The sequence below is a fragment of the Pithys albifrons genome, chromosome 3 (assembly GCF_047495875.1).
Source record: "Pithys albifrons albifrons isolate INPA30051 chromosome 3, PitAlb_v1, whole genome shotgun sequence".
In the NCBI taxonomy this organism is placed as follows: Eukaryota; Metazoa; Chordata; class Aves; order Passeriformes; family Thamnophilidae; genus Pithys; species Pithys albifrons.
The window spans coordinates 76,950,488-76,964,241 of record NC_092460.1 but is presented as its reverse complement, the minus strand read 5'-3'; the positions used below and the strand labels follow the sequence as shown (position 1 = coordinate 76,964,241).

Sequence of the window (13,754 nt, the reverse complement as noted above, 5' to 3'; positions counted from 1 at the left end):
TTTTGTAGGAGGAGACCAGTAAAACACTACCTCAAGCTAACTTTAATACTTCTCAATTCAGTTGGGAAGGATTTGAAAACATTAAATTCCTAATAGAACTGCTGGAAATTAAAACAGGGAAGCATATATAAAATTAGATGTAATCACTCATAATAATTGATATAGAAGAGTTATGCAGGTCATTGACATTTAAACAAGTATCTTCGAAGAATTTTTTACAATTCTCATAAGTCAAGATAGTTAACATAGCTGAAACATTTGTGTCTCTATTAGACAAGGGAACATTTTGAGATTAATGCACAAATTATCTAAAATATAAAAATTAGTAACCAGTGCACTTAGTTTTCCATGCATGGAAAGTTGGAGCATGTTAAGCACTGCAGGGACTTAGTTTTAGCAAAAAGTTCTGTTGCTGCCTTTCCCCTTACATATAATTAAAAGACAATTAAACAGTAGAAGAAATTGACAGTTGACAAACTCCTATATTAGAATTTATTAACAGAATTAAAAAAAAAGAAATTTTGCAAGTCATCTTAAAATACTGAAGGCACTTGTGATGCTGCAATTTCCCCCACTTACTCATAAAAGGTGTTATCAGAAACAGGGCAATGGCATATTGTGGTCAAAGATTTTGCAAATTACTCTAAAATTTCACTAATGTTGTAGAGAGTACATATTATAGAAGACGATTTTGCTCCTTAAAAAAAAAAATTAAATCACCATTTGTTTGTTTTGAGAGGTGAAGGGGAAGCATCCCTATATATGTCGAAGAAATTGTACACAATTGCTAAAAATTTTAAACTGAGTTCAAAATTCCTTGATGAATCAACTATTCCCTATGCAAGCAAAAAAAATAGAACTTTTCATCACTCTCAAGAACACAGACTTCAATGAATGGAAATAATGATTTGATTTATCCTGTGAAATAGTAATAAAAGACAAAATCAGCTGGTGCCCAAATTGAAAAGCTGATTAGAACTTGAATAAATTCCTCAGTTGAACTATTTTCTAGGCTACTGGGCTAAGCTTTTACAGAATTAGACACCTGCCTCCTTGTTCTGGAAAACCTCTGAAGACATTTAACCGAAAGTGCCTGCTGTGGAGAAAATGCTTGTTTTGCTGCAAGCTGAACTGAAGTGACAAAGTCTTGGGATGCCTAGAAGTTACTGAAGGTGCTGCTTACCATGGCCATTGTGACCCAACAACATCATAATTGGCTGTCCACATTTTGACTATCATTACAAATGTTATAGCATTTACCGCAGAATGGGAAATCAGATTCAGGTTCCCTTGCTTGGGCAGACCTGAACACAGCTACCACATCCTAAAACAATATCCCAGCCTCTGGCTGTGGCTGGAAGAACATTCCTTTGCATCTTTGTTCTGAAGTTATGACTAAGCAGTAAGGATGAGCAAAACTCATGGGGCACAAAAAGAGCAGAACGGAATCTGACTCTGTGTCCTGTACTGTGCTGAAAGACAGACTGCACTAAGATTCTAGTTCCTGATCCCAGAACTGTTCTAATGAACACCTGCAAAGTATGTGTACACATTCCAGAGAACCAATCCAGGAAGTCAAGTCTCCCTGCCTACCATGTGACAATCAGACTTCCTTTGGTGTCAAGACTTCTGCCTGCTCGGAATTCCTCCTTTCTGAATGCCCTAAAGCCAACAGAAAGGGCAAATTCTGAATGAAAAAGACCCAGATTAAGAAATTTCTGATCGTATAATTGCTGAAATCAAAGGTTCTGAACAATAGGGTAACATGAAATAACCTACTGTCACTTAAAATGGGAAAAAAACAAGTTCTACTTTAGAAAGGGCCTACCCTCAGGAAAGGCTTGTCTCTCTGTGAATTCAAGAAACAGGAAATCAAAGAGGTAGTTGAGGTGAATACACCTTCTGAAGTTTTCTGAATCATTACATTAAACATGCATTCGTGTTTCTAAGGATTAGGTAAATATGCAATTAAGTCACAGATACGTAACTGAATGGGCATTGCTGCTTTGCTTACGGGAAATCCAAATGCTCTTGATGTATTTAATACACTGGCCTGAGTCTCTCTCAGTAATAACTGGAGACTTTACTGTACAGGACACAGTTTGAGATAAGCATACCTGAATTTTCAAGATGCCAGCCACTTGAGTGGTTGAAGGGGTGATTGTAAACTTCCATTCTGACCTCCAACGGCCATTCCTTTAAAAAACAATAGAACAGAAATTGGATGTCACCCCGTTGGTTAAGAAAAAAAAATCCCAGCATACAACTAGTAGCCAAAGGAAAGCAGAGAATGAAATTTTCCATGCAACTACACAAGCACAAAATCTTCCCCTAAAGATTTAGCCTCATAATCAGTGAAGAACAGAATAGTTTCCTCAAATATTTAACTTCAGTTTTCAATGTGGACCAAGGAGATTTATTAGTAAGTGTCTTTTAACAATGGGACTTAACATATGAAAATACCTAAAGCCTCCAATGTTCTTCTCTCTTTCAGCATTAATTAGGCATATACAGTCAATATTTTGTTTCTGGGACCTGGGTGACTTGCTGGATCAGTCAAAGTCACATTTCACCTCATGCTAGCAAAAATTTGAATGGAAGGAACATTAAAGTAGCAAGACTTTTTTCTACGCTGAACTGTAACTAGGCCTTTCAGCAATCCTAGCATTTCCCCTCCAGGACAACTATTTCCTTCCAGTTCTCTTCCACAAATGTAGTATCCTTGCCAAAAGGCTTAAAGGGAGTTTCAAAAAATCTGGAAAATAGTATGGGGAGAGTGCAGTTTCACCTGATTTCTTTCTTGTAGACTAGACATTTTCTTATTCAGTTATGAGGTTAGTGGATTAGAAGGTTAGTACACTGGAGCTGTATTAAGAATGTATTGCAGCTGTCTTTGATTCCTTCTGTGTTGGCACTTAAAGAAGGAAAAAGTTGATACTACGAGTTCCAGTCCTGCTAATGTTAGCAGTTCCAGTGTGTTGAACAAGGGGAGAGAAAGTGCTAAAATACTAAAATAAACAGCTACTAATGAATCTGTATATTGACACACCTTAGATACTAACAACAATAACAACTATAAAGCATTTGGTTATTATTTCAGACAAATTCCAAATTATCACTGAAAATTCAAAGACAATTCAGAAGCTTGTTGGCATCACTTAGAAAATTGAAAGGGTTGCCCAAGTCTGTGGCAGTAATACTATTGGTAGCCCTACAGATCAATCCATTAGTTATGAGAATAGCATTTCCACTTAAGAATGTCTTTTTTGTCCTTAAAATGCTTAAAAAAAAAAGAAAAAAAATTGTTACAAGTTCAGAAAGATCCTTCTGTAGGAAATGCATTTTCTGCTGGCTTCACACATTTTGTAAGACATTAGCTGTCCTTTTTTATCTTTCACATTCTGTAATAAACCATCTATCCTACTACACTGATAGTATTTCAGATAATCACAGACTATTTTTCTTTGGTATGCATTGGTCTTCTATCATCCAACAAACTTGGTAGGCTCTCATGGTAGGCTGACAGCCTTCCAAATGCCAAAGAAGTCAGAACACCTTGAGGAGAAATACTGTCAGTAGCTTGGGCTGGATATCCAGACATACAGCTGGATAACTGAGGAGCCGAGTTTACTTTGAATCAACTTCTCCATCTCCAAATCCTCCCAAACCAATATGCATTTGCTACAACTCACTAAAGAATGAGAATTAAAGTCTGACTATCCCCCTGAACAACTCTTAGAAACATGGTAAAGATTTACTCGCAAACATCTGACCATAACTTTAATAAAGAAAACTTTCAAGAAATATTTTCTCCATTTAGAAAAGGGTGCTGCATATCTGTTGCTCTTCTTTAAAGACTCTGATATTAAAGTTACTGGAATATCAAAATTCCTTCATACTTCCGAACTAAAAAGAAAATCAATAATAATAATATTGATATAAAACATGCAGACTTAACTAGTCAATAGGAAAAATAACTTGTTAGCCATATCAATTCAATAAAAATTGATAAAAAATTGAATTCAATAAAAATTGCTGTACTGGGCAAGTAATTTAACTGATATATACACATGCTGAAATTACTATGCATATGTAATATCCACCTTCAGCATCAGAAAACAAAGATTTCTGCATTTCCAGTCATTACCCATGGGATTACTAAATATAAGTTTCAAGCAGATGCAAAATAACAAAGAACATTATAATGAAACACATTTCTTCAGACAGCTGCATATATTCGTTATCTTTAGGTTATAACCTACTTAATCCATTCCCAATACTATGATATTTATCTCAACTCTGGCCATTTTCCTGCAAGGTGCTTTCCAAAGTTCACCCCAGAGTGGAAAACATCTTTCAGCCAAGTCCATTAAAAATAGAAAGCTGCAGTTTGTAAGAGTTCATTTCATCTAAAATCTTTATCTACCTCACCCCAGAATTAGTCATTCAAGTCCTGCTGTAAGGTAGTTTCTGGTCATCTTTCTTTGAGACATTCAAATCAGAAAGAGCTGGTTTTATTCTGTCAGTCACAAAGGAAGTAACACAAGCAAAAGCAATTCCATTAGGGATTACAGCAATGGGTATTGGTGCCAGTGTGAAAAACTCTTAAGTGTCATATAGAATTTTACAAAGTTCTACAAAGGAGATGCAGGCACACAGTCTGCCATTTTACTTATCACACTTACCAGAAATTTTTTGCTTGGAACTGATGGCTCTCTATGCATGCAATAATGGTTTGCTGTCCATCAATTGTTTTGCCATATACCTTAATTAGGAAAAAAACCCCGAAGAGTTAAAAAAAAGGCAAACCAGAGTCCAAGTTTCAGTATATATTGCTCAAACTGTGTAGAGATATCTGGTTCTACTACTGTTGCAGAAACTGTAAAATTTTATTCTATAACCATTATGGTTCTTACATAATAGTCTATACATGAAACATTAAAGTCTTCATTATGATGCAGAAAAACAAATATTAGAAAACCCGAACGTCACTCATCTTAAGTGAATTTTACATACTGTGAACTCATTTGTCTGCAATTATAGGAATTTTAAGCCTATAGCAGTGACTACTGAGACACTACATATATATCACCAGCTGGGTTTCAAACACAGTTATTCTACAACTCAATGATGATTTAAGCCTGGACAGAATAGCAAAAAGGTGACTAAACAGATGGGTTTGGTCCTCTGTTCTGCTTTACCCCCCAAAATCAAATACTACTAAATATTAACTTAATGAACATCCAATCTGGTTTCCTTTACAGAACCTGGAACTCATTTGAATGTCTGGAAATCCAATTCAACTTGTTAACTCAGCAATTGATTTACTTTTTTCCTCTAGTTAATTTTTCTGTCATGTCAACATAAAGCACAGGACACCGATGAATAGATGAGTTTGCTGAGGTCTGAATAGTCACAAGGCTTGTAACAGCAAACAAATGCTATTTTAGTGCACACTGAGAGCTTTTATTTTAAGAAGCTCTAAGAACCACCAATTCTGACATACTTTGACATACAGGAGGGATGATGAAGTGAAAACAGTTTGCTCTACTAAGACAGTTTTGTCAGTAAACCAAGCCAAGGCAGACATTTGTATCATGGATCTCCTCCACCACTCAGCAAAGAGCTGGGGAGCCAGGATGGGTGGGATCAACCTGCAATAGTTCACAGAAGATCTTAATGCTTTATGAAATTTAAATAAAAATGCTCCAAAACTGAGAGGGAAGTTTTCATTATGACCTGCAGTAACCACTCACTAATAGTCCAATATCTGAAATAATAAACTTCTGAAGCCTGCCCTTATTTCCCTGTATGAATCCCTGACAGGACTAAGTTCTTTACGGTCAAAACTGCCCATTTTCCTGGTTTACAAATAGCTACTTTTTAAAAATTTATTTCTATCTGTAGTGGTACAGGGGTTATGTAATTCAGCACTTACTGTGCAGACACCATTTGGATAGTGTTCCTTCACATATGCTTTCATTGCTGTTTCCACTGAATTTCTCCAGGATTCTATGGCATTTTCAACTTCGTGGGGTCTAGGATCAGTAGCCTCCTTTCTTAAGTGATCAAATTTAAAAGAAATCTTGTTCTTGGGATCCAAAAATTTTCCATTTCCCAAATCACCATGTTCTGTTATCAAAACCTGTGTTATGAAATTTTAGTTAACATTTTAGATTTACGTAAATATAGATATGTAAATTATATAAAATTTATTAAATTATAAAACTGAGTAATAACATTTGCAATTGAATAAAGAGGAAAAAAAATGCCATGCCAAATCTAATTATATCCTTCATTTAACTGAAGCTTATTCATAGCCAAAGACTCACATTTCAAACAAAATATGCACACGGTAAGAGAGGAAAAGGCTAATATGACACATTGCCTCAGAAAAAAAATTTTGAATCTTACCCTCTTAGTGAAACAAATAATGGAAGATAGAAATTTGTGTCCTGCAGTAATAAAGATGGAGCAAATTGCTTTTACAGCTCCAAAACACGTCTCACTGAAGTCACCCAACATAGCAGACTGAAATTCCAACCTCTTTAGATGCCTCTACATGATTAACTTACAGAACTGGTACTACTGGAGGGGCACAGTCTCTGTATTTTGGTAGGGAAGATGCATTTCTTTTAATTTTCTTGCCAAGAAAAGTTCCAATGCCAGAGCATCTTTAACAATTTAAGGAAGATTGCAAGTATTTACTTGTATTCATACCTGTTCGTCATAACCGTCAATTTTTACTGGAGTAAACTGGTCCAAGTTGTACTGTGCAAATGCACTACAAGAGGAAAAAAAAACAACAAAAGCCACATCAAGCAAAATCTTTTTCCTTGGTAGCTGCAAGAGATTTAAGTAATGCCTAATAATCTGAGCGATGATGCATAAAAATAGTAAATCAATTTTTCATTATTTAGCAGGCCCAAATTCTTGGAATCATGTTGGTTCACTCAGTGCTCATATTACAGATTCTAATTATCATTACACAAAGTTACGTACAAAAGTAAAACTGACATAGACAAACACAGAAGCTTTACAGTAACGCACAGAAACTGGAAGAACAGATGAAGTTTATATTCTACAGGGATCCAACTTACTACGCCAGACGTCTCTGTTCTTACAGATGAAACTAATTTTAGCATAAAATACAGTAGGCATAATGTTTTGACATAAAAGTAGGGTCTAAGGAAGTAGCATCTTTCAGATGTTTGGTAATATCTACCAAGAAACAGAAAACAAAATCCAAAAAGGTGGAGACTAATTCCAAAATCCAGGTAACCCATTTCCGAAACAGCTGCTCTGATCATTAGGATACAATACAGAACTCTCCTCTGCCAAGAATTTAATCTCAACCAGAGATGCCCAACATACACAATAGGGTTTTACTCGCCAAACACACATCTTTCAAACAAACCACTTACTGATTATGAAAGTCTTACTGAAAAAACATCTTACTTTTATGCAACAGAGTATGTGGCATCTGGTACTTACTGGGCTGCTCCTTCCCTGAGAAGATTATCATTATTAAGCAGCAACCGAACATCTGAAAGGAGATATTTACAACATAAAAGTACAGTTAACTCAGAAACTTGTTTCAGTCACATCGCAAATGTCAACACACTGTACAAAACAAAAACCCCAAACCACCCCATACCCACTCAGATTACTAGGCAGGCAGTTTATTGTTTCATATTTCATAATTCTGACTGAACAAAATGAAAAGAGTAGTACAGAAATGGATCTCTTGCAAGACAGTCTGGTAAGCAGATATAAGCCGTGTTCAACAGGCTGTGTGACAGCTCCAGGTATCTGCCAAACTAGTTTTTAGAGAAGTTCAAATGAGCGCAGAATTCTAACAAGTTCACTTTTAAGATGTATAATCCAAATCCCTCACATGATACTGCTGTTACTGTGTTCTGATGACACTCACACAGTATGTGTTGCACTTGGGGTTCTTTAAGCCTTACCAATTTTGATCTTGTTCTGTAATTACGCTTACTACGCAGAGGACAATGTATGACAATAGCATTTCTTCTACCACCATAGAAGAAAGATATGAATATAGAAAAAAGTACAAATACTCTCCTCAGAAAAACTTCACATTTACTATGGAGCAAATTTGTTAGTTTTGTACTTGATTTACTTCCTTATTATTTACTAGGCACTGTTTTGATAACAATTTAATGCACTGCTCACAAACTAACCAATCATTAGCCCCACCATAGCACATTAAAGTCTAGTTCTAAAGATTTCCAGGGTATCATTCAAGTGAAAAAAAAACCTGGAATATATTAGAAGTATTTTTGTTTGGAAACAAACAAACAAACCTTTCTCAAATAAAGCAAACCAACCCCCTACCCAAACCAGAGCACCTCAAAGGAAATAAAAAATCCACACCACAAACTCAAAAAAGACCACAAAAACCAAAACAACAAAATTACAATTTACAGAATAGGAATTGAAAGCTTTTTCCTCTTTTTAAGAATGCAGTCTGAATCTTGGTTGAGCATTTATGATCAAATATTTGTTACGTATTTTCAAATATGATACTCTGTTATTGAGCAGGTAGTTGCAAGTACAAACTAGCTTAACAATAAAGTTTATAGCAGTACTACTGTAAGAAATTTAAATAACCTGCAGAGTGCTGAGCTGCTCACCAACTGCTCAATTCACAAATGCCGTGCTAGTCAAATTTAAATAATTATCAGCTGGTCACAGTTTAACAGAGAACAAGGTACTTGTAAAAGTCTTGCATTCTTTAACAAATTTAAGCCCTCTTCTGTCTGACACTGACCACAGGTTTAGTATAGTAAACTTACTTCTTTATTTACATAGCTTCAGAGACATTTGTAAGCCATAGCTATAAAACATATGCCTTTTCATACAATACATATGCCCACACATCTTGATGCCAGACAAACACAACCATTTTTAAAGTAGGGTAACATCTTAGGTAAAGTTCAGGCAGCAAGAGTTGACACGTGGTAATTTTAAGTTTCCTTTCAGTTTACCAATACACTCAGTAAAATGAAGTGTGCCCAGAATTTAAGAGTTAGAAATATTTGGAGATTAATTCCACAAGTGGCATTAGGCAGCAGTCCTTTGTATATTTAAGGTTAAGTATTTGTAATGATATTCCTTCTTAAAACAAAAACAAGAAACCCTTTTAATTTCAGTTAATTTCTGCTAAAAAATATAATTTTCTATCAAAAACTGAAAAAAAGAGTACATGTGGCTTCTAAATGAAGCAGCAACTGCTAATTCATGAGTGATTAAAAACAGAGAGAAAGCTCGTTCTTACATCACAAAGAAAATTAGTACTTTCTTCCTTTTGCATTTAATCTTCAAGTTGCCTTGTGATTGCAAAGCTTGTTGTGCCAAGCTACGGAACCAGCTCTTACATCATGAGAGCTGCTACAATATAAGCTACATGAAATTCAAGAGAGTAATCAGCAAAACAATTTTGAATACAGATGCCTTAAGTGAAAGAACAGAGCAGGCAGATACTCACCATTGAACACCTCATTGAATTCCCCAGGAGGAGCATGAATTATGAATTTTGCCGCTATGCGCACCTTGAATACAAAAACAATCATGTGGTTGAACACACTTGTATTCATTCTTATTCAAGCCAGTCATGCAGTATGTAATTCTAATAGCCAGACACGAAATTGCACAACTCCCCATGTTTTACATACTTGTTTAGATTATTTTAACTACCTGTCTCTGTTAAAACACAGAATCCAAAGTTCCACCTCTTCTGACAGAATAAAGATTATATGTCACTGAAGCAAATGGAGAAACTGAATCATTCATGTTTAATAATTATTGGCAAAAAGAAAAAGAATATAACAAATAAGATCAATAATATATTCGCAATCTATTTCAACTTTTAGTCCATGTATGACTGGGAATCAATAGACAATCCAAGAGAGCCGGAAGCCATGATGAAGAAACACACCATCTTTAAAGCTTCTAATTTTACTACACATCCTGTGGTTCTGTACTTTCCAAAAGGTCCACAGTTAGTAACTGATAGATGACATAAGTTTAGAACCACTGCATAGACACTAATACGTGTAATTTCACCTGCATCTACCTAAGACCTTAGTCCCACAGTATCAGCAGATAAAGCTTAAAAATACCCCACCCTGAGATCTTAATTGATGTAATCCCTCCAACAATTGCCTTCAGCTACAACTTCTTGCAGAATAAACACAGCATAAGCCAATGTTTCCACTAAAAGTATATACACCTGCCCTGGCTTTCTCCCTCCTCCTGCTTACACAAGCCCTTGTACAACAGCACAGTGAATAAAATCATTTTTTATCAGCCCAGTCCCCCGAACTGGTTCACTGCACAGCTACAGACACATGTTCTTGCAAAAGGAACACCAAAATATTTTTAATGTGAAATAACCTTAAAACTTCTCAACTATTACCTAACTTGCAGACTGTCACTCAGCAGACTTGCTTTCATTCATTCTTCTTTCCCCCTTAAACTGTGAAACGTACCAGTTACAGAAATGAACTAATGTTGGTTCCCTAAATTAACCTGACAAGGGTTCCTGTCCTTCGTGCTTTACAGTCCTCCAAGTTCAGTAGACACTCTAAGCTCTCTTGCATCCTCGATATGATGTTGCTATTCAAACACAGGGTACCACTTGAGCCATAGTTCTCATTCCTAACACCTTCAGTTATGTTTCTATGAAATAAAGAGCTGGGAGATTCAGTGTCTGCACTCTCTGGGAGCACTGTTTAAAATTAAGGTGTTTGAGAAGCACAGACTCTATTAACAAATATCTAGAAATAACAAAAGAATGTTTTACATGTACACACTTATTTGTATTTGCAACTACAAAAAAACTGTCTGAGCATGTCAGCTCTTGAACGGACTTGTAAACAGCTTTTACAAGCTCGGGTAGCAATAGAGCCAGTGCTCGGCCCCCTGGTTCTTGACAGGGCCCCAGTTTGAGACAAAAGGAGAGGTGCTCAAGCTTAGAGTGCCCTAACAGAGTGCTCAGCTGCGAGCAGTGTTTCCCACCTCAGTGAGATGCCAAGTGACTGGCCCAGGCAGCTCTCAGCTCACTAACAGCAAACCACCACTTGGAGCTGGCTAATGGAAATGGAAAACCTGTCAGTTCCCAACTTCCTAACCTGAACGCTACATTTTGGGCTGCAGACAAGACAGCCTTTACCTGCTGTCTCAAATTCCCGCATCAGAACTCCTCTTTCCATGTAAACAGGAGTTTGCATTATACTGAGATAAATGCCACAGACTTCTCAAAAGAGATAGAGAGGCAAATTCTTAATTCATAAAAAAACAATTCTTATCAGTCAGCTACAGTGTAAGAAATATTCATTCAGAAGCATTCAATAGTAACAATAGATGTTTCTTCAGGACAGACCAACCTAAACTTTACTTTTAACTAACACGTCACTAAGAATTTTCTCACTGTGATAATTCATCATAGAACACACTTTCTACACAACAAAAACACAAGCATGCAAATTTACAATTAACATCTCATCAAGTATAAAGTATATTCAGGCTTACAGAAGCAAAAAACCTAAGGTGTCTTCAGAAGTTGAGTCTGTCAGCTATGACTCTCTGTTTAGTTAAACTGCCTTTGTGAAGCCAATTTAAAACTAATCCACTTTTCTTCAGCAGTTAAGCCAAATTAACTTACCTATGCTGAGCGTCTGAAAAAGCTGTATTTCCCCAACTCACACATACAGGAAGCCCATATAAAAGAATTAAATCCAGTAGTCTCACTTAACACATTAGAATGGAAAAGCACTTACAGCTTTTATTGCCACTGAATTTTTCCAGAAATAAATGCTCTAAATGCTTCTCTTTCCAAAACCAGACTGATGCTGAAGGATAAATGAATGCACCTCCATGAGCCTCAACAAGATCAGGGACTCTCCTTTTTGGCTGTAAAAAGCCTCTAGTTCAGCTATCACTTGGAAAAGCACAATTAAAACAAAGGGACAGTCCATATAAAAGGTGATGTTAACAGGGCACCTAAAAAAAAATTGAAATGCACATATAGCAAGAGGCAGATAACTTGTAATACCAAGTGACAGGCGAAAATCCTCAACTGCACTTTAGGCCAGTCGAGACAGGAAGTTATTTCTGCTGAAAACTGTTTTAAGAAAACATGTCAATCAGATGCATTACAGTTGCAACCAATACTGATTATTTAATACACTAAGACTTTTAAAAATTGATTTGAACAAGCCAAAACAGAAACAATATTTTAAAAGTCTAAGTGACAAAACCCTTTTTCACCCAAGAGAACTGCACCTTACACAGGTATCAGAAAGTAACAAAAAATTAGGTTACAGTTAAGTATTCCTTTAGAAAATCCACAAGCAAAGACAGAAAACACCTGAAGTTTCTCCACTTCTTACTCTAGTTACTCCCAAAACGCCACCTGAAGTTCAAGACACTGTTTTATTGATGTAGCTTTTCCGGACTCAATTTACAAACACTGTTTTCAGTTTAAAGTCTTCAGAGTGGCAAAACCCTATAAACTTCAGAGTCCACTAATCAAGAACATCAGTGGTTCACAAACCCCCAGCTTTTACCACAAGCCTATGTAAGGAACTGCACATTTATTATATCAAATTTCTTGCATGCAAAAAACCCCAATCTAAATGTGTTTTTATGAACTGTGACTTTGCGCAGGTTTGTGCATTAATTTGGACAAATTATACAGAAGTTGAAAGTAAGTTATTACAAAAAAATTATGAAAAACAGACTTCAGAAACACTGAGAAGGGAAGGATTCTGCACTGCAGGCGTTCTCCATCCAATTTTCACATATCCACCACCCTCAGTCTTGCTTAAATGGAAGTCTGGTATCAGTAGGTAAGAACGAGCAACATTTAACTTTCTCAATTCAAGTGAAGCCAAATGCTACTCATCACATCAGTTACAAGCTTTTTAATTTTATAAAGTAAACTATTTCAGTTAAGGTAAAAATTCAGACAAAGAAGCTTAGCAAAAGATAAATGGACATGTCTATTGTATGTGATGAACATGGTTATTAGGCATAATGCCCAATTCGTCATTCTGCTAGAGATTAAAACAATTGGTCTGTCAACAAATGCAGTTTTCAGATTGCACAAGCACAGAGCAATGTGGTCATGTACAGAATGGTGACAGTTATGCTAAATCCACCTTTCTTTTCATAGTTCTGCCCTTATTTTGCAATCTAATGTCTCTCAATGTGTGGCACCCATCAGATAAACTGAGAAATCCTACTTCTCTAACTTTTCCAGCCTGAGACATTCTCAAGTTTGTTTTATTTTAAAGAAGGTATATGTAGTGACTTCAAATGCCCCCAAACCACTCTTCCTGTTCCTGGCACATCAGAAGTGACACTGGTTGAAGAAGCCCAACCTTCTGTGCTGTGTGTGCCTATATATGGTCAGGACGATGAGCTCGCAGCAGTGCAGGGCTCGGCAGTGCCACTGTCGGCTCCACCAAGGCACGTTCGTTCCCTCAGTCTGCTAAGGTACACCGAGCAATAACAGGGACATTAAAACTCTCCCCGTTTCCTTTTCCTTTACCCTTTTTAACTCAACTGAAACACGGCTGTATTTGCTAGGCACCCTGACTGCTCATTCCTTCAATCAACACCCGTGTTGCACAGAAAAGAAACCCAACATGCTGATAAGCAAGATGCTGTGAAACCACATACTTGCCCGTTCTCTTTCCTACACATAATTTATTTCAAATTCA

General features: G+C 36.4%; 1 protein-coding gene across 2 annotated transcripts in view; it reads right to left on the bottom strand.

The window, feature by feature from the left end:
• CAPZA2 (capping actin protein of muscle Z-line subunit alpha 2) overlaps positions 1-13,754 on the bottom strand; it is a 28,997-nt gene that overhangs the window by 5,546 nt on the left and 9,697 nt on the right. Inside the window, exons 2-7 of one of the 2 annotated variants that reach the window (XM_071552454.1) lie at positions 9,515-9,578; positions 7,495-7,546; positions 6,721-6,784; positions 5,939-6,145; positions 4,686-4,765; positions 2,118-2,196 (exon numbers count right to left, since the gene is read on the bottom strand). In XM_071552454.1, coding sequence (XP_071408555.1) covers positions 2,118-2,196; positions 4,686-4,765; positions 5,939-6,145; positions 6,721-6,784; positions 7,495-7,546; positions 9,515-9,578 — 546 coding nt within the window. Of the gene's footprint in view, positions 1-2,117; positions 2,197-4,685; positions 4,766-5,938; positions 6,146-6,720; positions 6,785-7,494; positions 7,547-9,514; positions 9,639-13,754 lie in introns of those variants that run through there. The other variant, XM_071552453.1, reaches the window with a different exon arrangement.